At 49.6% G+C, this 23,640-nt stretch overlaps 1 protein-coding gene across 9 annotated transcripts in view; it reads right to left on the bottom strand.

Annotated features, from left to right (window-relative positions):
- Positions 1–21,982, bottom strand: part of RBFOX2 (RNA binding fox-1 homolog 2) — a 250,143-nt gene extending 228,161 nt beyond the window's left edge. For 2 of the 9 annotated variants that reach the window (XM_058673329.1, XM_058673324.1), the window contains exon 1: positions 21,620–21,978. In XM_058673329.1, the coding sequence (XP_058529312.1) occupies positions 21,620–21,817 (198 nt within the window). In that variant the 5' untranslated portion in view covers positions 21,818–21,978. Of the gene's footprint in view, positions 1–21,619 lie in introns of all 9 variants that reach the window. The other 7 variants (XR_009246717.1, XM_058673322.1, XM_004589549.4 and 4 more) reach the window with 7 other exon arrangements.
- Between the last annotated feature and the right edge of the window lie 1,658 nt (positions 21,983–23,640).

The raw sequence follows: 23,640 nt of genomic DNA, 5'->3' as shown, positions 1-23,640 counted from the left end.
ACTGTTGTCCTTAAAAGAATGATAAAGGAGAAAAAAGCTGTAAATTTCTTATTCAAGGTTTTTATTCTTACACTTTTTTTTATTGGAAAGTCAGATTTACAGAGAGAAGGAAAGACAGAGAGAAAGGTCTTCAACCCACTGGTTCACTCCCCAAGTGGCCACAATAATCACAGCTGAGCCAGACCAAAGCCAGGAGCCAAGAACTTCTGGGTCTCCCATGTGGGTCTTCCATCTGCTGCTTCAAAACCAGGAGTGAGGAGTTTCTTCCAAGAATTTCCACACGGGTGCAAGGTCCCAAAGCTCTGGGCCATCCGACTGCTTTCCCAAACCACAGGGAGCTGGAAGGGAAGCGGAGCAACTGGGATACGAACCTGCACCCCTATGGGATTGTGGCACATGCGAGGCAAGGACTCTAGCCACTAGGCTACCACATTAGGCCCTTTTCCTACACTTCTATGCAACCTTCAGGAGTCACATCCTGCTCTCTGCTTTCTCCAGGATATCCCGCTGCTACCTCACAGGGATCCCAGGGTAAGACTGAAGCATACTGAGGTTGTAGAAGGAGGCAGAAACCATACACAGCAATGCTAACTGACCACACTGCAAATCAACAATAGTGCCCAGAAAGGTGAGCGATTCTTCATTCCATGGGCCAATGGGATGCAGAGAGGAGCCGTCACTCCATCACACTGGTTGCACTCCGCCTCACGGGCCAGGCTCACAGCAGTCCCTGTGACGCCCAGCTGCTCTGCCACAGGAAAGCGGCCTGCGAGAATACAGCAGCATGAGCAGCTGCACAAGAGCTTCCCAATCATGCACCTCCTTTCCACCACACCCTTCTCCAGTCCGAGTTTACTGCGAGAAGAGTGGCAGCGTATGTTCACTACGTTCTACGTCCCTGCTGAACCCAAGCACAACCCTCTCCACCAGCTTTAGCCTCAAGAGGTAATTACAGAACAAGAAGCTTGGCAAAAAGCTTTAGCGAAACAGAGCCAATCATTTCTCCAAACGTGTTCTACACTCTCGTCTTGACCTTTAGCTTATGGCAGCTTAGACAAGGATCTTAAGAGCATTTCTAGTCAGCCATTTTTGGTAACTCGTGAGCAAAATTATTTTTAGCCAAAATCTTTTATTTTGACCTCTCCCTTCTAACTCAGAAGATGCATCTGGCCAGGGTCAGTGCAAGCTTCCCTGAATCACGTGTCTCTGAATGGCTTCTGAGCAGAGCGCAGCTGCGAAGGAGACACTTTTGTCCTTGGGCAGTGTGCTGCTGCCCGAGACACCTGCGGGCTGGCTCCAGCCTGCACACTGCCCTCCCCGCCACATTACAGAGACAAAGCGACGGACAACACTGAGGGCATCGCATGCAGTAAGGGCCAGACATGTGTTCCTGTGGTGCAAACTGCTTCACACCAATCCAGATGCAGTAAGGGGACACAGTCAGAACTGCCTCCACTCAGCCTCACACTGGGAGTGTCAACCCAGGGTGAAGTTCCTCCAGGATGAAGATGGGAAAATGAAGAAAAGCGACAGAGCATACCACATGACCTCGCTCATTCAGAGTCCTTGGCCACCCATGCAAACTACCCACCACGGTCACTTTGGAGAAATCCCCTCCCTCACGCCCTGCTCCCCAACCTCCCTGGCCCACCTGCAGGTCCTCTAAGGCTTTGTCCTGGCACACTGGGTTGCCCTCTTAGCCCAGCTCAGACCTTCACTCACCAGCACAGCTCCTGTGGCATGCCCACCATGTGCCCATCCTACCCCTGCCACCGCAGGATCCTTCTGTGCACCCACAGAAACCCTGGGCTTGGCCATCAGGAGGTAGAAGGGCCTGTTTATCTTCAGGCTGCTCCTCAGCCCATTTGTCTAGAAAACCGGGGGGCAAATGTCTGGCACAGCAGTTAAAGCATTGCATGGGACACCCCCATTCCATATCACAGTGCCAGCTTCAAGCACAAGCTATTCTGTTTTTTCATTCAACTTCCTGCTAACGCACAATCACACCCTAGCTCCCACATGAGAGCTCCGGACTGAGCTCCAGCCTGCGGGGTCCCACCTGCCCCAGTCCTGGATATTGCAGGCATTCATGGACTGAACCCCAGATAAAAGATTTCTCTATGTCTCTCTGCCTTCCTTTCTGTGTCTCTCTTTCAAATAAAAATGAAAATTTTACACAAAATTAAAATAAAATATTCCAATGTGAAAAAATACAAGTAACCCCATGAGGGATCTTTCTTAAGAAATCCACCACAAGACACGGGCTGGCACCATAGCTCAACAGGCTAATCCTCCACCTATCAATCCCATATGGGCACCAGTTGATGTCCTCCTGGCTGCTCCACTTTACGTCTAGCTCCCTTGCTCATGGCCTACAAGAACAGCAGAGGATGGCCTAACGCCTTGGGACCCTGTGCCCATGTGGGAGACGCCAGAAGACGCTCCGGGCTTCAGATCAAGTCAGCTCCAACCACTGCAACCATTTGAGAAGTAAACCAGTAGATAGGAGATCTTCTCTCTGTCTCTCCTCTTTATAAATCTGTCTTTTCAATAAAAATAAGTTAACCTTTAAAAAAAAGAAAAGCTTTTGTTTCTTCTGAACTCACTTCGAAATCAGAACCTAACCCTTTGAAACTGACATTCTGTATCTTTGATTTTCTAATATTACTTTCTATTTTTTAAAAAGATTTATTTATTTTTATTAGAAAGGCAGACATACATAGAGTAGGAGAGACAGAGAGGAAGGTCTTCCATCCAATGATTCACTTCCCAAGTGACCACAACGGGCCGGTGCTGCATCAATCCGAAGCCGGGAACCTGGAACCTCTTCCGGGTCTCCCACATGGGTGCAGGGTCCCAAAGCTTTGGGATATCCTCGACTGCTTTCCCAGGCCACAAGCAGGGAGCTGGATGGGAAGCAGAGCCGTTGAGATTAGAACCGGAGCCCATATGGGATCCCAGGGCGTTCAAGGCGAGGACTTTAGCCGCTAGGCCATGCCCCGGGCCCTACTTTCTATTTTTAATCTCTACATTTAGTCATTTCTTATCAGCATTTTAGTTAACAATAAATGTAATCAGTAGCAAATAAGTATACAAATATATACTACATAGCTCTACTATTATACAAATACTTAAGTATAAATAAACGCAAGCCCTAGAAACACTCTCTACACCAATAATGCAATAGACAAAACAGAAATGACCACAAACCACCACTAGCACTACATTTTGTTTTTGGTAAGCAGAATTGGCACATTTTTCGTTCAACACATAACTGTATTCATTTCTATGCAAATAAGGAAGCTCATGGGTTATAAGCCCTGTATCTACTCCTATGCAATTCTTCCTACATTTTATCTCAAAAGGCACAGAGACAGTCAGTTTTAAGTCATCCTCAGAAAATCTGGTCAGCAAATCTTGGCAGATTTCCTACTGGAAAGCTTTTTCTATCTTCTATATTTCAAATAATGATGTAATGCATTTTAATGTGTTTCTTTTTATTGGAAACACAGATCTACAGAGAGAAAGAGAGAGAAAAAGATCTTCCATCTGCTGGTTCATTCTCCAGATGGCCGCAACAGCCGGAGCTAAGACGATCCAACGCCAGAAGCCAGGAGCTTCTTCTAGATCCCCGAGGCAGGCACAGCGTCCCAAGGCTTTGGGCCGTCCTCCACTGCTTTCCCACTGGGAGCTGGAGCAACCAGGACCGAGCCCACATGGGATCCTGGCACACAGGGATTGAAGATTTAGCCTCTAGGCTATCACTCCAAGCCAGTAATGCATATTCTTACACTTACATCTACAGGATTAACTCATAGTCCTAGAACTGCTGGGTCAAAGAACATGTTCATTTCACATATAAACAAATCTTGCTAAACAGTGTCTTCTCACCCCTATTTCTCTATTTGCCCTCTTATCAATAAACTATACTACTTAATTTTTATTCTAACATGTCGGTGTTTTACAAACCCTTCCCAATAAGCCTCAAACTCCAGAACACTGCTCCAATCTGGTAACCCCATGGTTCAGCACCACTCAGCATGTCCTAAGTACCCACAGATCGTTACAACAAAGGACCGAAAGGTAAAGTTTACTTTTAATACACTAAGTAGCAAATGTGCCTAAAATATTAGCAATTTTTATCCTTTCAGAATGGGAGGAAGAAAGAGGTAAGAAAGAATGAATGGATTGTTCTTTTTGTTTACTGGACAGCAAACAAACGCTGTCTCCTATATATACTAAGAAAACAGGAAGAGCAGGTGCTGTGACAGAGCAGACTGAGCCTCAACTGCCACACCCACATTCTTATCAGAATGTCAGTTCAAATCCCAGGAATCCTACCTATTATCCAGCTCCTTGTCAGTGCACCCGGGAAACAGCAAATGAATGTCCATGGCCTTCTTGCCCCACCGGGAAAACCCTAATGGGCTTCCAGGTTCGTGGCTTCGCCTGGCCCAGTTCTACTGATCGCAGGAATTGGGGGAGTGAACAAGTGGATGCATAACATTTCTCTCTCTCTCTCTCTTTCACTGAGCCTTTCAAGTAAATAGATATTTATGTATTTGAAAAAGAAAGAGAAGAAAATATCATTATATTCCTCAGGTCTGCACTTTCGTCTCCTATCGTGCCACTATTCCCTAAGGTCTCCTTAGGGTAAGAGCTACGTCTCCAATGGGGCTGCTTCCCTGGAAATACTAGCAAGACTCAACTCTCCCCCAAACTGCCTTGGGAACACTCTCGGAGTCCTCAAATACTGCAGAAACCCATACCATCCCTGCTGGGAGAACTCTGGCAGCACAGCTCATAACACACACACACACACACACACACACACACACACACACACACACGCCACCAGCCCAGATCAATGGCTCTTATCAGAAACAAGGGGGTAACTTGAGCCCCTGGCCAACCCACCTCTCCACAGGCCAATGGCTTCTGCTATCAGGTTGCACAAATGCCTGGAAACCTTACACCAGCTGGGAAGGAAAAAGCAACTGGTTGCCTCACCCCTTCCATCCGCAGCTTAGGGAAGGAGCACTAACCTGTGAAACTCGGCCTTAAGAGACGCAGCAGGCCTAATCACCTACCAGAAGCCCTGGGCCCACAGGAACAGCACGGGGGGATTTTGCGGCATTCCTGTGAAGTAGGGGCCCACCGCTAAGGACCTCATTCTCCTTCTCCAAACAGGCAGCTGGAATCCCCATCCTCCACCATACCCTCCAGGAGACAAAGGTCAGCTACAGACCAAGAAAAGCCAAGAACCAGGTCTAAGCTTGATATGCCTAATGCTATGTCTGAATCAGAATTCATGACTCCAGTAAATGGAAGGCGGCTAGCCCTTCTCTGTGCAGCCCCAGTTCTTACTTCCCATCCAGGCTCAGCCACAGAGAGACCAGATGCCTGGACAGAGTGCTCACCTGTCCTGGGACCTCCCAATAACGGCAACTACTGGCAATTGGGGGGGCTGGCCATAGTAGGAATTAAACCCTCCTTTCCCACAAGTCAACCCTATTATTTGTTTTTTTTTTTTTTTAAAAAAAAGATTTATTTTATTTTCATTACAAAGTCAGATATACTGAGAGGAGGAGAGATAGAGAGGAAGTGGAGCTGCCGGGATTAGAACCAGCGGCCATATGGGATCAAGGCGAGGACCTTAGCCACTAAGCCACGCTGCCGAGCCCAACCCTATTATTTGATTCTCCTGACAGCACTGGGATTCAGTCAGAATAAGCCTGGGAACCTAGGATCTCTATGGTAAACAAAATGTCACACTGAATAAAATCATACCACAGTTTGATTCTGTGTGCAGGGACTGTGGGCAGAGCCTGAGCATCTTGCTACAGCAATGACAAATAAGCTCCCAGCCCCACAATTAGCCCTACCGGTGCACAAGGCCCAGAGCAGCTGCCTGGGGTAGGTGGGAGCTGAGGGTCACTGACCCTTTACGGAGACACCCTTAGGGAAGGCCCAGCAACCAGGGCCACTCACAGGCAGATGACATCCTGAGTTGTCAAATGATAATGGTTGAGTAACTGCTTAAAAACCTCTTCTCCCAGGGATGAAACCCAGGCCTTGGAGGGTTAGATTCCTACAGGGGTGTGTTTAACCACTGTGCTTAGGTTTTTAGGAACCTGAGGTCCCAGATAGCACCCTGCTGTGTGGGATTTTTCTCATGCAGAGGCTGGGTCTTTGCATTCGCCTTTGCTGAGGAAAAGAGGTTCTGCACTGTGTATTGTGTGTTTTATTCCAGACATCTCTCCTAGGAAGTCTGGTACATGCAAGTCCATGATCCATTTTAACAAAATTGTTTTTTTAAAGATTTATTTATTTATTATTACAAAGTCAGATATACAGAGAGGAGGAGAGACAGAGAGGAAGGTCTTCCATCCAATGATTCACTTCCCAAGTGAGCCGCAACGGGCCGGTGCTGCATCAATCCGAAGCCGGGAACCTGGAACCTCTTCCAGGTCTCCCACACGGGTGCAGGGTCCCAAAGCCTTGGGCTGTCCTCGACTGCTTTCCCAGGCCACAAGCAGGGAGCTGGATGGGAAGTGGAGCTGCCGGGATTAGAACCGGAGCCCATATGGGATCCCAGGGCGTTCAAGGTGAGGACTTTAGCCGCTAGGCCATGCTGCCGGGCCTCTTAACAAAATTTTAATACATGGGCCTGGTACAATGGCTCAACTGGCTAATTCTCCTCCTTCAAGCATTGGGATCCAATGTGGATTCCAGCTCACGTCCCAGTTGTCAGCTTCCTGTCATGGCCGGGGAAAGCAGCAGAGGACAGCTCTAAGCCTTGGGACTTTGCACCCCTGTTGGAGACCTGGAAGAGGGTCCTGGTCCCTGGCTTTAAATAGGTTCAGTTCCAGTCATCGTGGACAATTGGGGAGTGAACCAAGGGGTAGAAGATCCTTCCTTGTTTCTCCTTCTCTCGGTAAATCTGTGCTTCCAATAAAAATAATTTTTTAAAAAGATTATTTTTATTGCAAAGTCAGATATACAGAGAGGAGTAGAGACAGAGGGGAAGATCTTTCATCCGATGGTTCACTCCCCAAGTGGCCGCAATGGCTGGAGCTGAGCCAATCTGAGGCCAGGAGCTCTTCCGGGTCTCCCACGCAAGTGGAGTGTCCCAAGGCTTTGGGCCGTCCTCCTCTGCTTTCCCCGGCCCAAAGCAGGGAGCAGGATGGGAAGTGGAGCTGCCGGGATTAGAACCAGTGCCCATACGGAATCCCGGCACCGTCAAGGTGAGGACTTTAGCCACTAGGCCATCATGCTGGGCCCGAAATAAATAATTTTTTAATTCCAATTCAAATCATTGGCTACATACAAATTAGTGGATAATGAACAGGTTCAGTGCTGACTTCAAGTTCTACATGAACCAGCTCTCAGATAATGGGGGAAATGTATTCAATATTAAATAGAAGGCATGCAAGAATAGTGGCATCCCTATTTCTCACCAGTCATCCCTTTTCGGACTTCAGAGCCTTGGAAAGGGATGAGCCACAGCCCAAACTGTGGGAAGGCACACCAGCTCTGCTGCTTGGCAGCACCAGGCTGAGAGGTACATTTTCACCACCTAAAGAAATCGGGAGGAGAACCAGCCACCCTCCAGGGCTGGAGGACAAACAAAAGGGCTCCATAAACTGTGAAAAATATAATATTAATCTAACTTGAATCACAGTGTTTCAAACTTAAGAGACAGTAACTACAGAAAAAAATCAATGAAAAATATTAAGGAGATTTCTAAAAATAGAGACTACATAAAGGCTGATCCATTTCTTTCAACATTTATTACATTTTTATTACAATATATCCTTGGTACTGGGCCCGGCGGCGTGGCCTAGCGGCTAAAGTTCTCTCCTTGAACGCCCTGGGATCCCATATGGGCACCGGTTCTAATCCTGGCAGCTCCACTTCCCATCCAGCTCCCTGCTTGTGGCCTGGGAAAGCAGTCGAGGACGGCCCAAGGCTTTGGGACCCTGCACCCGCGTGGGAGACCCGGAAGAGGTTCCAGGTTCCCGACTTCGGATTGATGCAGCACTCGCCCGTTGCGGCTCACTTGGGGAGTGAATCATTGGATGGAAGATCTTCCTCTCTGTCTCTCCTCCTCTCTGTATATCCGGCTTTCCAATAATAATAATAAAATCTTTAAAAAAAAAAAACAATATATCCTTGGTACTGACAGAAACTAAAGACATATATTCCTATCTTTAAGGAATTCACCAAAAAAAATGAGTTCAAGAAAACAGGCCTGGTTAACAATAAGCAGCCATTACATGTTGACCACACACCACGTGCCCTGACTGAGCATGCTGCACGCGTTAATTCATATTCTCAAATTAACCCTAGAGCCTAATTTACAAAGAGAGAAGCTGGTGTTAGGTTAAGAAACTTCAGAACACACTGCTGCGAAATGGAAAAGTTCGGACTCCAACTCCAATCTGCCTGCAAGGCCACTCTTTATAATCATAAGCATCAGCTACAGATTCCCAGAACCACAAATGAAAGCTTCAGCAGGCCCTATTACATGTAAAAACCTCAATCTCTGATGAGGTGACTGTCGAAAAGCCAGACGCCAGGAAATGCAGGGTGCCTGCTAGTGCCTGTGCAAAACAGAATACGGGAGGCCTAGTGAAGGTGGGCAAGCAGGAGGCAGTGGGTATGCGGAGACATATCACTAAGTCAGGCTTACGAACTGAAAGGCAGGAACCAATGTCGAGGTAGGAAACCTGGACACAAACCCCGACTTCATTAAGCCTGTCTGGAAGACGCTGCACAAAACCTACCTACGACAACTGCCGTGTGGTGGTCTACAAATGCGTTGGATCCTGATTGCCAAGTTTATTCAATCTTTTTACTTGGGAGGGGAAGGGGTAAGAATGCCTATTATCATTTCTCAAAAAGCAATCAGTGGATTACAACTCAAGATACTCAATTTCCTCACTTAAAACAGGATGCTTGGCCAAATATTTCAGGCTGGTTTCTTCAAGACCTGGGCTATTAATAATTTCTAATAATATTGCAGAAAATAATGAAACTAAAATCCAAGAAGAGAAAATAATCATTATACCATGCTCAAGAAAATCAAATTAAGGGATCCTCTACCAAGGTTTTCCAGGGCTGAGGAGCAGAGCCCCCTGGGTAATACTCCAAACCACTAGCCAGAAGTGCACAGCAAGCACAAAGGGGACTGTGTGCTCCTCCAGATGCAGCGCTAGCTATTAATCACCACATTTTTATACAGCTGACAAAACCACTAATGGTCCCTGATAAGCACCTTTCTGGAAAGCTGCTGCCGCATGCCTAGGACATGCTTTATTTACTGCTTAATTCTGAAGGCAGGCAATGCCAAGTTAACTGATCTCCAACAATGTAAAACGTAGTCAGCTCAAAGCCAGAATGCTGCAGCACAAAGATTTATCAAGTATCACAAGCAGCAGCTAAGGACCTAGAACACAAAGTAGGAAGAAAGAAGATGGGTCTAAGTGGGCACTGAGTAGCAGCGAGGAATGGAGAGGAGGGAACCAACAGAAATAACTCCTAAACCAAGAGAGAGCTTAAGAACATGACTAGCAGTAGCTCCAAGTCTTGGATGGTATCAAAACTAGCAAAATCGAATTAAGTCTTGAGTCACACGTCAACTTCAAATTCAAATACAATGTGCAAAACATGCAGCAAAATCATCAGTAACAAGCAGGGATGTATATGAAAGTGACACTCCCAGCACAGCTGTGCAACACGACTCTTCATTCTGGGACACGGCTGCTTCTCGGTGCTCACACAGCCACCCAGCATGAGACCATGGGCACATTTTCCAAACAAGCAGTACCAACTCACGTAGGCCGTGCCCAAGCTCCCGCTGTGAGGCAACCATTATGGACACGTGCTGATGCTCCAGCAAGGCCCATCCACCCATCGTGTGCCAGACATCAACAGTAACTGCATTCCTGGGTGTTCGGGGTCCAAACCAGTGAGTTAAGCTTCTTGGATGCTGGGAGCCACCACAAAACAGCTTCCACAAAAACAGTTGCTGGTTTTTACTTTGAAATCACACAATCCTACTGTCCACACCCTAGAAACCAAGAAATAGCAGGTGAACACTGTCCACACCAAGCACTGAGACGAGGCACAGCCAGCAACAGCGTTCTGCTTCCACAGACGCTTTGCAGGGTGGGGAGCTGAGTAAGAATAAGACAGGAGAGGATATTACCCAGAAACCAACAACTCCTGCCTTCACCAAAAATCGCTACCCATCCTCTCATGAATGTTTGTGAAGCACTGAACTGAAAAGGGGGTGGGGGGAGGAAGAAAGAAAAAGACAAGCAAACTCGAAGCTGTAAGTGTGACCGTAAAAAAAAATAAATGAATAAAAATCCCCAGGAGAGGACAACCTCTGAAGTTCAGGTCCAAGCAACAAGGGCTAACTCTGCAGCTGCTTCTCTCCCTGCCCAGTAGTCCAAGATAAATAGAGCAGACCCATCAGGAAGCCCCACCAACTTTCAGGAAAACGGAATGAGTCTTCTTGTTGGAGGACAAGCCACACACCCCTGAAATGATGCCCTAAATGAAACCCACACAGCTCTGCGTTGGAAATCATCCTGATGGACAGCAATTAACACCCACTGCCCCCAAAGGGCTGCAATGTGCAGAGGAAAGAACTGCTCACAAGAAAGCAACTACAGCAACTTGCCCAGAGCCTTAGAGCCGGACAGCAAAGGCTCTGCCTACAGCTACAGTACCAGAACAGCTTCTGTCACACCCCAATCCCCAGAGCTGGGAGTCCGGCAGTCACCCCACCTCTCCAGGCTAAACCACACCTTGCTTGTGATATTACCCATTACGATCCAATGAAATCAGGGTCTTCAGAAAGAAAAATAAACACCATGCCTCCTGAAAAACAACACGACTGGAATAAAACACACAATACACAGTGCAGAACCTCTTTTCCTCAGCAAAGGCGAATGCAAAGACCCAGCCTCTGCATGAGAAAAATCCCACACAGCAGGGTGCTATCTGGGACCTCAGGTTCCTAAAAACCTAAGCACAGTGGTTAAACACACCCCTGTAGGAATCTAACCCTCCAAGGCCTGGGTTTCATCCCTGGGAGAAGAGGTTTTTAAGCAGTTACTCAACCATTATCATTTGACAACTCAGGATGTCATCTGCCGCATAAGTAGTGTTTATCATGATCCCTCAGCCAAAATTTCTAGATGCCACGTAGTACAGGACTCATCAAGAGGAAGTTATAATACCAAAGTTCTGTCTCGTCCCCTTCTGGAAACTGCTTTACTCTTTCAGAACCTAACAGGCCAGAAGCACTACACAGCATAAGCACTGGCCCTTAAAGAGACCCCCTAACCAAGGCAGCGAGGGAAGTTCCGAGGCTGGTGACCAGACAAGGATATATATAAAGCCCAAACCAGAAGCCATAAAAGAAGCAGGAGGGAACAGTAAGGGCTACTGAAAGAGAATTTCTGTGAAATATTTCTATAAATCTATTCCCAAAGCTGAGAATTCAAAGAACTGTATCAAACTTTCTAATCATCAAACATACCCAAAATGAATGATCTGGAAAACACAGCATGGGTTTGTTTGTTTAAAATCCCGTAGCTTAGAATTTTCCCTGGATCCAAAACCAACCTATCATAGCTGATGAAATGCTCTAGCTGAGAAGGGAAAGGTTAAGGTCCACAGCTCATCAAATAAGCCCAGCCCAAAAGGGTGGCCAGGGAGCTCCACACTCCAGAAACCCCCAGCAGCATGCAGCGGAGGCCGATCAACAGCTGCTCCGATGGACTGGAACAGGGCAGCTCTAATTGCCCCGGGCGCCGCTGTCTTTCCTCTTTTCTTCCTGGGCCACACTATCACAAAGGAGCTTTTTACACATGCACGCACGCACACACACGTGCGCTCAATTAATAACTGAGCACAGGAAACTAAGTATCAGGTTGCCATGCCCACCCAGCACACTGAGCAGTTAAATTCCACCCCAGCTCTGTGCCCAGAAACCCCTCTCTCACCTTTAACCCTGCTATCAATGAAAAGATCAGGTAACATGCACACATCAAACAACTCACAGGCTTTTTGGGAGCTGGAAAGCGGCAAGGGCCAGACTCCTCTGGGAAAATCTGGAGAAACAATTAAAGCCATGTGCAGGCCCCAACCGGGAGGCAAGAAAGACCAAGCAGAGTTCTGCAAGAAGCACAGCTGTGTCTCCAGGACTCAGGCAGGCCGCGAGCTAACTCCTGCAGGTCCCTAGATCTGGAGAGACCAACATGGGATCAAATACTCACAGCGGGCCCGGCGGCGTGGCCTAGCGGCTAAAGTCCTCGCCTTGAACGCCCTGGGATCCCATATGGGCGCCAGTTCTAATCCTGGCAGCTCCACTTCCCATCCAGCTCCCTGCTTGTGGCCTGGGAAAGCAGTCAAGGACAGCCCAAGGCTTTGGGACACTGCACCCGCGTGGGAGACCTGGAAGAGGTTCCTGGTTCCCAGCATCGGATCGGCGCGCACCGGCCCGTTGCGGCTCACTTGGGGAGTGAATCATCGGACGGAAGATCTTCCTCTGTCTCTCCTCCTCTCTGTATATCCGGCTTTCCAATAATAATAAAATCTTTAAAAAAAAAATGCTCACAGCATGTTCCATGGGGAACCCTGTTCTGCCAGGGGCCATCTGGAGAGCTGTAACACCTTTCTTAGGTCACACAAAACAATCAACTTAGAAATTTGTTTGTGATGGATTTACTGGATTTTGAGTCCCAACTGCCCCTGTCTTGGCAGGGTCAGACCAAATGATTCTGCAGGCCTTATATTACAGCCCCATGGGCTGGACACTCCACACCCCTCACAGTCCTATAGCTGTGGATGGGTGGGAGGAGGGGGGCTGAAGAGTCACAGAAGGCACCCAAGAGGAGTCAGGATCTGAACTGCTGACTGAAAGCTGAACCTTACATCTGAGATGGCACAAGACAGTGCGCAAGCGCAGGTTAAAAGAGGCAGAGACACAGGAATATGATTTTGGGTAAAATGCAACAAAAATAAAAGCACAGACATGAATCAGCCCATATGGCAGGTAAAGCCAAGGAAACAAGTTCCTAGAGGGCCGGCACTGTAGCACTGCAAATTAAGCTGCCACTTGCGACACAGGCATCCCATACAAGCTGTTCTGCTGCCGATCCAGCTCCGTTAATGTGAATGGAAAAGCAGTAGTTGGCCCAAATTCTTGGGGCCCTGCCACCCACATGTGAGGCCCAGGCTCCAGACTTCTGCCTAACCTGGGGAAATGAACCAGCCACTTGGGGAAATGAGCCAGATAAAGATATCTCAATTCTCTCTCTCTCTGTCTCTCTGTCTCTCTGTCTCTCTGGAGATCCCTCCCTCCCTGTTCTATCTGGAGAATAATTATTTAACAAAAAAAAAAAAAAAAAAAAAGGATGGAATGAAGGAAGAAGAGTGAGTGAGAAAGCTACAAGTCCCTGCCTGTGGACTTGAGGTGAAGTGTGCCAAGAGGGCTAGAAACGGAGACAAAAGTCAGCCAGAAGGACCTGAAAGGTCAAACTGCAGACGGACTTCACCCTGTGGCCAAATGCAAGCTCTCATGGGATTGCAGCAAGACTAGCAGTCAGATTCTCTTTCAGATAGATCCCTTTGCTGGTATTGTGGAGGTTGTTTGTATCTCTAGAAAGGACAGCACACAGGCAGCCCAGCTCAATTCGTATAAACCAAGAGGAGAAAGGTGTGAATATCAGATTGTAACATGTCTACCCAACAACTTTTCTTCAAAGAAAAAAATTGATTGATCGATTGATTTGACAGTAAGATCTTACAGAGAGAGAGAAGCAGAAGGTCCTCTATCCGTTGGTTCACTCCCCAAACGGTCACAAGGGCTGCAGCTGAACTGATCTAAGGCTGGAAGCAGGAGCTTCTTCTGAGTCACCCACCTGGGTGCAAGGGCCCATCAGCATGGGTCATCCTCCACTGCTTTCCCAGGCCACAAGCAGGGAGCTGGATTGGAAGTGGAGTAGCTGGGACATGGGCATGTTGGCACCACAGGGCAGAGGATTAGCTGCTGTGCCACCGAGCTGGCCCCTAACCAACAAATCTTAGAAAAGCTGAAACACAGGCCCGGAACAGTGGCCTAGTGGCTAAAGTCCTCACCTTGAATGCACCCGGGATCCCATATGGACACCAGTTTTAATCCAGGCAGCTCCACTTCCTATCCAGCTTCCTGTTTGTGGCCTGGAAAGCAGTCGCAGATGACCCAAAGCCTTGGGACCCTGTGCCTGCGTGGGAGATCTGGAGGAAGTTCCTGGCTCCTGGCTTCAGATCGGCACATTGTGGCCACATGGGGAATGAATCATCGGACGGCAAATCTTCCTCTCTGTCTCTCCTCCTCTCTGTATATCTGCCTTTCCAACAAAAATAAATAAATCTTAAAAAAAAAAAGATAAAGAAAAGCTGAAACACAACAGTGTCACTGCTCCTGCACCACAGCGAGCAACTCTGTCACTCTCGCCAGTGGCGATCCCCTGCGCTCTATGAAATGCCCATATACACAGGTACTGGGATGCACCAGTCGCTGCCCACTCCTAAGCAGAGAATGAAATGCCTCCTCATCCTCTACCGAGAGAGCCCCGGGACCAAGCACACTGATCGGGACACTGCTATCTCCAGTCTGACCCAACTTGACACTTCACCGGAAGCACAGTAAGTGCTCCACACTGACCGGCAGGAAGCAGGAACTTACTGAGTACTGTGTGGAGGATACATGGAAAGCAAGAAACACACACTCAAGGCCAGGGTCCATGACAAGCACTTCAAGGTATTCATTACAATAATTCCTAAGAGTTTGTCTTCATTTTCCCACCTCACAGACAGATACATGAGCAGGACCTCAGAAATGTGTGCTGCTTTGGTTGGTAATGTGGCCACTCGCTCGGTGAGCAGAGGGTCTGGATTCAAACCCAAAAGTGACAAACTGAATGATAGGACCTTCACAAAGTTTACGGAAAGCACATTACACCTTTGTTTTTCACTTCCACACTTCCTTTACGGTGTATCTTTTCATTAGCTTTTACATTTGTCTTTTCATTGCTTCTTTTAAAGATTTATTTATTTTTATTAGGAAAGCGTATTTACAGAGAGAAAGGTATCATCCATCTTCTGGCTCACTCCCAAATGGCCCCAACAGCCAGAGCTGGACCAATCCGAAGCCAGGAGCCTGGAGCATCTTCCGGGTCTCCCACACAGGTACAGGGGCTCAAAGCCAGGCCATCCTTCACCACTTTTCCAGGTGCATTGGCAGGGAGCTGGATCAGAAGTGGAACAGGCAGGACTCAAACCAATATCCACATGGGATGCTGACACCACAGGCTAGAGGTTTAACCTATTATGCCATGGCCCAGCCCCACACATTACTTCTAATTGCATTTTTTCATTTATTTTTAAAGTAACCCCACCCCCCAATATATGAAAACAAATATGATCATATACTAAAGTTGGCAATAACAGTAATATTAAGTAATGTCTCCTTTTTAAAGACAGAGAGGGAAGCCCTATTTCTTGGGTTCAGATCCAGGCATCAACCAGAAATTGCAGTCACAATTGAGTGACACCCAACTGGAATCTCCAAACGCTACTTAAAAGGCCATTCCTGAGTAAGGCTGACCAAAAGTGTTCAGACTCAAGTAATCAAAGCAATGTGGCTATCCTCCAGACACATACACCAAACCTCCAGACACTCCCTCGGAGCCGGAAGATAAGATCTGGAAAAACTCATGGCTGACTGTCTGCCAGCTATCTTTGAGGAAGTGATTTCCCAGGACACTGAACCCACCCAAATTACAGATATCTGTCCACGATTCACATGGCAGTTCTGATCCGATTTGTCCCAATCCTGGCTCAAGCAGCTTTGCGCCAGTCTCCTAACTAGATCAGCAGCCAGCCAATGGGTTTACTCAAGTTGATCTGTGGTGGATTAGATAATGAAACCTTAGCCATGTAAGCTGCCTGCTTCTACTCAGACCATAGGGGAGAAGAATAAGAAACCCAATACTCCTAGGGGCCACCCAAAACACCAAATGCACTTGCCATCCCTCACCCCATCTGTTTGCCCCTGCTCCAATTACCGCCATTTCCTCCCCTTCCCCCTCTGGCTCTTCCCTGCCTGTCGGCTGTCGTGGCAGTATGGGTACTACCACAGAATAAAGATGCTTACCATGTCTCACAAATGTACATCCATGAAAATGCAAACAAAACCGCCAACAAAAATGACTGCCTCTATTGTTTCTACAAATTAACCAAGTCAGAATCCAAGCCCCGGCCTGAGAGATGTCAGACCGGAGACTCAACAGCCACAGCCATGTTTACACTAAGTAGTGCGCTCGACTTCTTTCCCCTCATCCTCTAATCTTGAGATCTGTCTGCACCAGTCTGCTTTATAACAAAATGAAAGCTAAATCTCTGGTGAGCTTCTGTTGTGTTCACATGTCAGTATGACAGGAAAAAAAAAATGACTAGATGGCTAGAAGATGGGAGAGGGAGTGGAGACAAATTTAGCCCTGGCTTATCCCTTGAGGCACCCACTTTGAAATCAGAGCTTTCTTTTTCTCAAATTCATTCCTGGTTTCATCTTCACAGGCTTCCTCAGAAGGCGCACAAATAATCGTCATTTTGACATGACTATGCCTCAGTTTCCCTATTTACAATATCCACTCTGCTGGGAGTATTAGAGGGCACTCGTGTCCTCTCGAAGCTCCAGTGCCGAAGCCTCAAAGCTCACCACAATGGTAACAGAGGTGAGATCTCGGGAGAAGAGTCGGGTTTAGACGGGGGTCATGAAGCCGGGGCCGTTAAGATGGAGTTACACCCTCACAAGAACAGCAAACCAAACAGCTCCCCCCATCTGCCCAGGAACAGGCACACAGCCTGGGGGGCGGTCACACAGGGGCCAGGAGGAAGGCCCTCAGCAGACTACTTCACCTTGAACTTCGCTGCCTCCAGAGCTGTGAGAAGCAAGTCTGTGCTTTTTACATCACCCAGCCGATGGTGTATTCTGTTGTGGCAGCTCAGGAATCAGACCACCAGAAAAGAAATTTTCAGTAATTTTTGTCACTTTTCTTAGGAAACTTTTAAGGAAACCACGTTATTTTCACAATTCTATTCAAAAGGGAGTACCCCGCTCACTCTGAGCACCAAATACCCAACAAGATATTCCTCTATGAGAAAATCAACTCAGCAACAAGCAAAAGGGAAAATCACTAGTTCAGTAAGATATAGCAACCACAAAGCCACTACAGAGCCCTGGGACCCCCTCCTGCACCCAGGAAGTGGTCTCCCAGCCACTGGAGGCAACTGCTAACAGAGACAATGTTAACAGCCCATCCACATACCATCCCAGGATCAGGCCCAGGTACTCACTGGCTCACAATCACACACCAACCTTTCACAGCATGAAGAATTGTGCTAAAGGCTGTAAGTAAAACAACTGAGGTGCATCCTATGCAGCAGCCAAGTTCCTAGAAAGCTGCACCAAAACAGAAATTCTGTAATTCCAATCATTTAGAGTCACTAGAAAAGCCAGCCAAACAACTTCATTCCCTAGTTCGTTTTACATAGTCTGAACTTTAAAGGCACACCCTTGCTGAAACCACCATGAACCTCGAACAGCCATCCATCCAACTCACTCAGTTAACCTCCCACCAACTTAGCCTGCATTACTTCCAGGCACCCTCTTAAACTGCATTTCCACTTTCAATCTGAACCTGCTTCCTCCCTCTTGCACTAAGGTTTCTAGACCTGTGCTGACTCTGGCATCCAATAAAGCTCCTAGATAATGCCCTGGAAGGCACCAACCCTTCCCCTCACCCCCGGGGCTCCTTCTGGGCCTCAGGATTGTAACACAAACCCCAAGGGCTCTCCAGTGCCCAAAGTTACACTTTGGAAAGTAATAATTTACTCCAGCAGCTTAGAGGCTACAACTCAACAGGGTTCAGCTTTGGAATATGAGGCTTAGAGCGGCAGCTCTGTTTAGTAAGCAGCCTTGGGAAATTAACCCCAACAAATCACTATTTTGCAAAAACGGGTTAATCCTTTGACAGTCACAGAGATTGGGGCATTCTGTGCCAGTATATTCACCCCAGAGTTCAGCGATTCTTTTTTAATCCTTTAATTATTTGCAAATAGTACACATCAAGTGCAATTTAACAGGCCCTGGGCACTTAGCAAGCACGCAAACTGTCAAGTGTTGTGAGGGATAAACACGAAAAGTTCCTTTTATTTTTTTTAATTCATTTTTATTTCTTCAAAAAGCAGAGTGACCAAAACAGAAGAGATCTTTCACCTGACCATTTGCCCCCAAATGCCCACCAACAGCCATGGCTGGACCAGGTCAAAGCCAGGGGCCTGGAAATCCATCCTGGTCCAAGTACAAGAGATGCCACCTGCTACCTCCCAGGAGGCATCAGCAGAAAGCTGGATCGAAGGCACGGTACAGCCAGGACTTGAACCAGGTACTTAGATCGGGGACGCAGGTGTTCAAGCAACGCCCATCCCGACGTTTCTGTTTCAGGAGTCTATAATCTTACTAGGAAAACAAAAATAGTAAAACAAGAGTAATACAAAATGATGCATAAATAAGCATCGGTATTACAAACCAAAGTCAGGAAAGGCTTCTTAGAAGGAGCTATGACCTCAGGAAAGCCTCACTTGTGTTAAGATAAAGGAAAACACAAGCGCTTTAAGACATACATACCCACACACCAGCCTTCCTGCACCAAGACACCGTTAAGTGTGTATTTACACAGGGCCCATAGGCTTTTCTAAAGGCTGATAGCATTTGAGACCACCTGTCCCTGCTCTCTCTGCTGTCCTCCAACCCCCCCACACACACACACCTCCTTCTCAACGCCTGGCAGGCAAAGGCACTAGACCTGCCCTGCCGCTCTCCCTCAAGCACCTGAAAGATACAAACCCTGGCTACATTTAAAGGCCACCAACAGAGAGGCCTTCCTGACCCCTTCAGCATTCTCCATTTCCCCACTTCCTTGTTCTTAGCTCTTCACATCACCTAACAACAGGTGCTGAGGAGTTGTGTCTTCTCACCGGAATATCAGTTCCAGGAGACCAAGGGCTTTGTTTACCACTCTGCTCCTAGGGTTAAAACACCACCCAAGAATGCAGCAGCTGGTCAATAAGCATTAGTTATGTGAATAAAACAACATTATTAAGCCTACAGACCTACGCACACCTTTTTTTTTTTTTATTTTATCAATTTGTCTCCCTACCAAGATTATATGTACCTTACAGACAGGGAATTCAACTTACATGTTTCAAAAATCAATTTGCACAAGTACTTTAATACACAATTGAGGAAACAAAAGCCACCAAATAAGGGGTTTCCCCAAATACATCCATGGCATAAGGGGTTTCCCAAAAACCATCAGCCAGTAACGCTAAATCAACGACGACATGAACACATGTGGGCTCTGGTGTGACAGACCTACAACCCTCAGAATGCATGAAAAGAAAGGATTCTCTAGGGGAGCTCCCCATTGTCCATTTCCAACCAAAGGAGCACACCTGCTCCTCCTTCTGCACCTCCTCACCCCCTGCCAGAATCACTAGATGCTGCTCTATATCCAAATATCATTACTCTTTAAAAAGGAAACAAAAAACATTTACTTATTTTTTATCTGAAAGGCAGATTCACAGAGAGAAACAGAGAGAGGTCCTCCATCCGGTGGTTCACTCCCCAGATCACTGCAACAGCAAGAGCTGAGTCCGTCTGAAGCCAGGAGCCAGAGCTTCTTCTGAGCCTCTCACATGGGCGCAGGGGCCCAAGGACTTGAGCCCTCCCTCACTGCATTCTCATAAGCAGGGAGCTGGACCAGAAGTGGAGCTGCTGGGACACAAACTGGCACCCATATGGGATGCCAGCACTGCAAGGCAGAGGATCAGACTGATATGCCACCACACCAACCTCAAAATATGACTATTCTTAAAAGTGAGTCTGAAAGCAACACGCCAACAATGGGCTCCAGGTAGGAACGGAGGAGGGCGTCACTATTTACCACGATGGGCAGAATAAAACAAGTGAACACACATTCACAGTACAGGCCCACACCAAGGCAGGCGTGCGAGCCCTGGCCTTCCCTTCCATTAACCCACCCTCCCTTGAGTCTCCTAGCCCTCCACACGTCCCAGGGCCTCTAGGGCTTTTCCTTGTCACAATCCTTCTGGACAGTTCTAATGGAGAATGAAAGCAGGCAAACAAAAGAACTCAGAAGTAAGCAGCCAGGGGCTGGCATTCCCCAAACCCAGAGAGGGAACAGAGCAGACTCCACAGAAGGCACCGCCAGGCACACGACAACCACCACCAGCACGCCAGGCTCCGTCTCCAACACAGGAAGTCAGGCAGAGCCTGGAAAAGCTGGGAGCCGAGCACAGGAAGTCTGTTAGCGCTGCAGAGATTTTACGGCATGCCCTCGTGGAGTGAGCACAGGCTAGGCACAGGAGGCCACGCTGCCAGCCCTGCACTCACTACCAGCTCCCCGGGCACTCCACCAGTCCTCTTTGGACTTTGGCGCATCTATAAAAATAAGCTGATAAAAACATACTGGGGCTTGAATCCCCTCCCAAAAAGAAATTTGATCAAAACTACTGATTTTCTTCTAGCAAACACACACACACACACACACACACAATGATTCTGCTTAAGAATCTTCCAAGTCAATCCAAGTTAAGAAACCCTGGAAAAAAATGTCACCCCTGGTCCCTCTCCTAACATTTTAGGATTCTGAGAACAAGCACTGGCCGGTGGCCCTCCCTCACCTCTCCCAACACAGAGTGAACCCCAAAACGTACCCAAATCAACTGGCACTCATCCACAACTCTCCCACTCTACACAAATCAGTGCCCCTACCGCGCTTGCCTTGGGGGCCACACCCCAGACTCCAGCCCACTCCTAAATCTACAACCCAGGACAGTGAAGCATGCAAACTGGAAGACAAACCAGTGATTTCGAACTTATCAGCGCGAGCCACAAAGTTACCCAGCCAGCACCCCCGTGCCCAGGCCCGCCACCGCCTCCCCGGAACTGATTGAACCCACAACCCAAGCCACATCCCCTTTGGGCTCTCTCGAGGAGTTTTCTCGCTTTTCGGTCCTCTCTTCCATCCCATGGGGCTGCGAGGGCCGCCCAAAAGCAGAATCCACCTCCTCCTGTTCCACCTCCTCCTTCTCCTCTCCGGGAGGTTTCCCACCACGACCCCCCTCGACCCTCCACTGGGCCACACACCCAGGATTTCCCAGCTTCCACCCCATCCCAGAGACCCAAGCAAGGCTTTGAAGAAGTGGACTCCATCCCTCCTACAACTCACTCCCCTCCTCCAAGCCCCCAAATCCTATCCACTCGTCTCTGCAAGACTCAGGACCCTCTCGGGCACCCGGGATTCCTGCTGCACCCAGCTTCGCCCCATCTTCCAAGAAGGCCCGGCCCGCCCCCTTCCTTCTGCCAGCGAGACCCCGCGTAGCCCTTCCCCCTCCTCCAAGCCAGCGAGCCCCTCCAGGCCCGCTCCGCACCCCCGCGATAACGGGGAGCCCGGAACCGCGCGGTCACCTGCATCCCGCCGCCGCCGCCGCTGTCGGCCGCCCCCGCCTCCTCGGTGCGCGGCCGCTTGCTCAGGCCGGGTTCGGCTCCGTCTCCTCCCGCTCCGGACACCGGCAGCTCCAGCTCCGACTCCCGCTTCATGCCCCGGGCAGCGGCGCCGGGCCCGAGCTGAGACGACGGCTGCTGCGGCTGGGCGCCTTCCGCCATCCGCCCGCGCCCCCCTCGCCTCCGGGAGCCGGGCGACCTGCCACAGGCCACCTCCCCCCCGTGGGCCTCGGCCCCGACTGTCGCGACAGGCGGGCGCGCGCCTGCCCCCGCCCCCCCGCGTGCGTGCGTGCGTGCGCGCGCGCGCGGGCCCGGTGCCCCCTCCGCGGCTCGCACCCGCCGGTCCCCGCTGACTCGCCCGGCCGCCCGCCCGCGGGGTCGCCGGCGCTGGGGTTCGCGAAGGGCACTCGGGGCTCGCGAAGGGCACTCGGGGCTCGCGACGGGCGCCCGCTCGCGCCCCCGCACGCACACGCGGCAAACACCCGGGCCCGCCGCCGCTCGCGCTCCCGGAGCTGGCTCGCTCGCTCACTCTTCCCTCACCGCACGCCGGCCGAGGGAGGAAGGGGGCGGTCCGGGCTCCCGAGGCGTGGGGAGGGCTGTTTATTTGGGGGAGGAGGGGGACGAGATGGGGAGGAGGGGCGCGAGGTTGGGACGAGCTGACTGGCCGGGATCCTCCGACCCGCCACTGTGGCAGCACCGAGAAGGCGGGGGGAGAGAGAGAGAGGGAAGAGGGAAGGAGGGACCGGGATGGACGACTCCCGCCCGCGCGGGAGAGGCTGAGGCGAGGGGGCGGCGGGGGCTGCGGCGAGCCCGCCGAGGGGGCGGGGCCAGCGCCCCTCGGCAGTCTCCGCCGCCTCCGCGCCCGCCGCCCGAGGGAGGTCGGGAAGCGATCGGAGGAGCTCGGGAATCTCCGGCGCTGGCACGGGATTGTCCCGGAGGGCGAGCCGAGGCAAAGCGCAGCGCTGCTGGAGAGCCGGGGGGCGGGGCCTGTCGCCTTCGGGGGCGGAGCCGCAGCCTGGGGCAGGCGGAGAGTGAGAGGCCGGAGGGCCGGGCGGCGAGCTCCGGCTTTGTGCGCCGAGGTGTGAACTCAGTTCACCTGTGCGCTGGCCTCACGCTCTACGTAGGCGGTGAGAAAGCCTTCTGCCGTGGAAGAATGGGGGTCTCGAGTTGGAGGGTCCAGGGTGCAGTCACTCACTGCTCCATGACTCTCCAGCAGAGTTTCTTCGTTACAGTCATATCCCTGGGGATCTTAGTGTCTTCTGCTGTATGTAAGAACACAATGCATTCACACCCGATTTGAAGCTGGTGAATAGTGGGCACCTTTATCTCCGTTTCATTGATGAACTGCGGACTTGATTAATGAAACGCCGCAGCAAAAACAAGGTGGCAACTGCCGTATCATATTCCCTTTATGTTACCTGTGTGGCTGGCTGTTGCTGATCAACTTTGTGCATGTGGGCAATAGATTTTCTTTCCTACTGTACCGCAAGGACAGTGCCATGGCCACTTTCTGTGGCTTCCTTGATATGCCCTAAATGTAAAGTTCTGGGAAGAAAGGAATGCGTGAGTGACCTAGATTGTACTTAGGTTGCTTCATCCCTTTGAACCCTAGCTCCATCATTTGTAAAACTGGAGATTTTCAAGAAGGATTGACTTGAAAGAAAGGTTTGGTTCACTCCCCCCGAAAGGCCACAGGATTGGGACAGGCTGGAGTCAGGAGCCAGGAGCTCCATCCGGGTCTCCCACATAGGTGGCAGGGGCACATAACCTGCTGCTTTCCCAGGCACATTAACCGGGAACGCAGAAACAGAGCAGCCATGACTCTAATGGATATGGAAGCTGCTGTCCCAAGCAGCTTACCCAGCTGGGCCACAATGCCAGCCCCAGGGAGATGGTTTTTATCAGTGGCTCAGACATTACAACTGGAGAGCCGCTGACATCTAATGGGTAGAGGCCAGGATTGGTGCCAATATCTCCCCTTGTAC

This window comes from Ochotona princeps, chromosome 15 (assembly GCF_030435755.1).
Source record: "Ochotona princeps isolate mOchPri1 chromosome 15, mOchPri1.hap1, whole genome shotgun sequence".
Classification (NCBI taxonomy): Eukaryota; Metazoa; Chordata; class Mammalia; order Lagomorpha; family Ochotonidae; genus Ochotona; species Ochotona princeps.
Note: the sequence above shows the minus strand (reverse complement) of the source record. Positions and strands in the feature narration are given on the sequence as shown.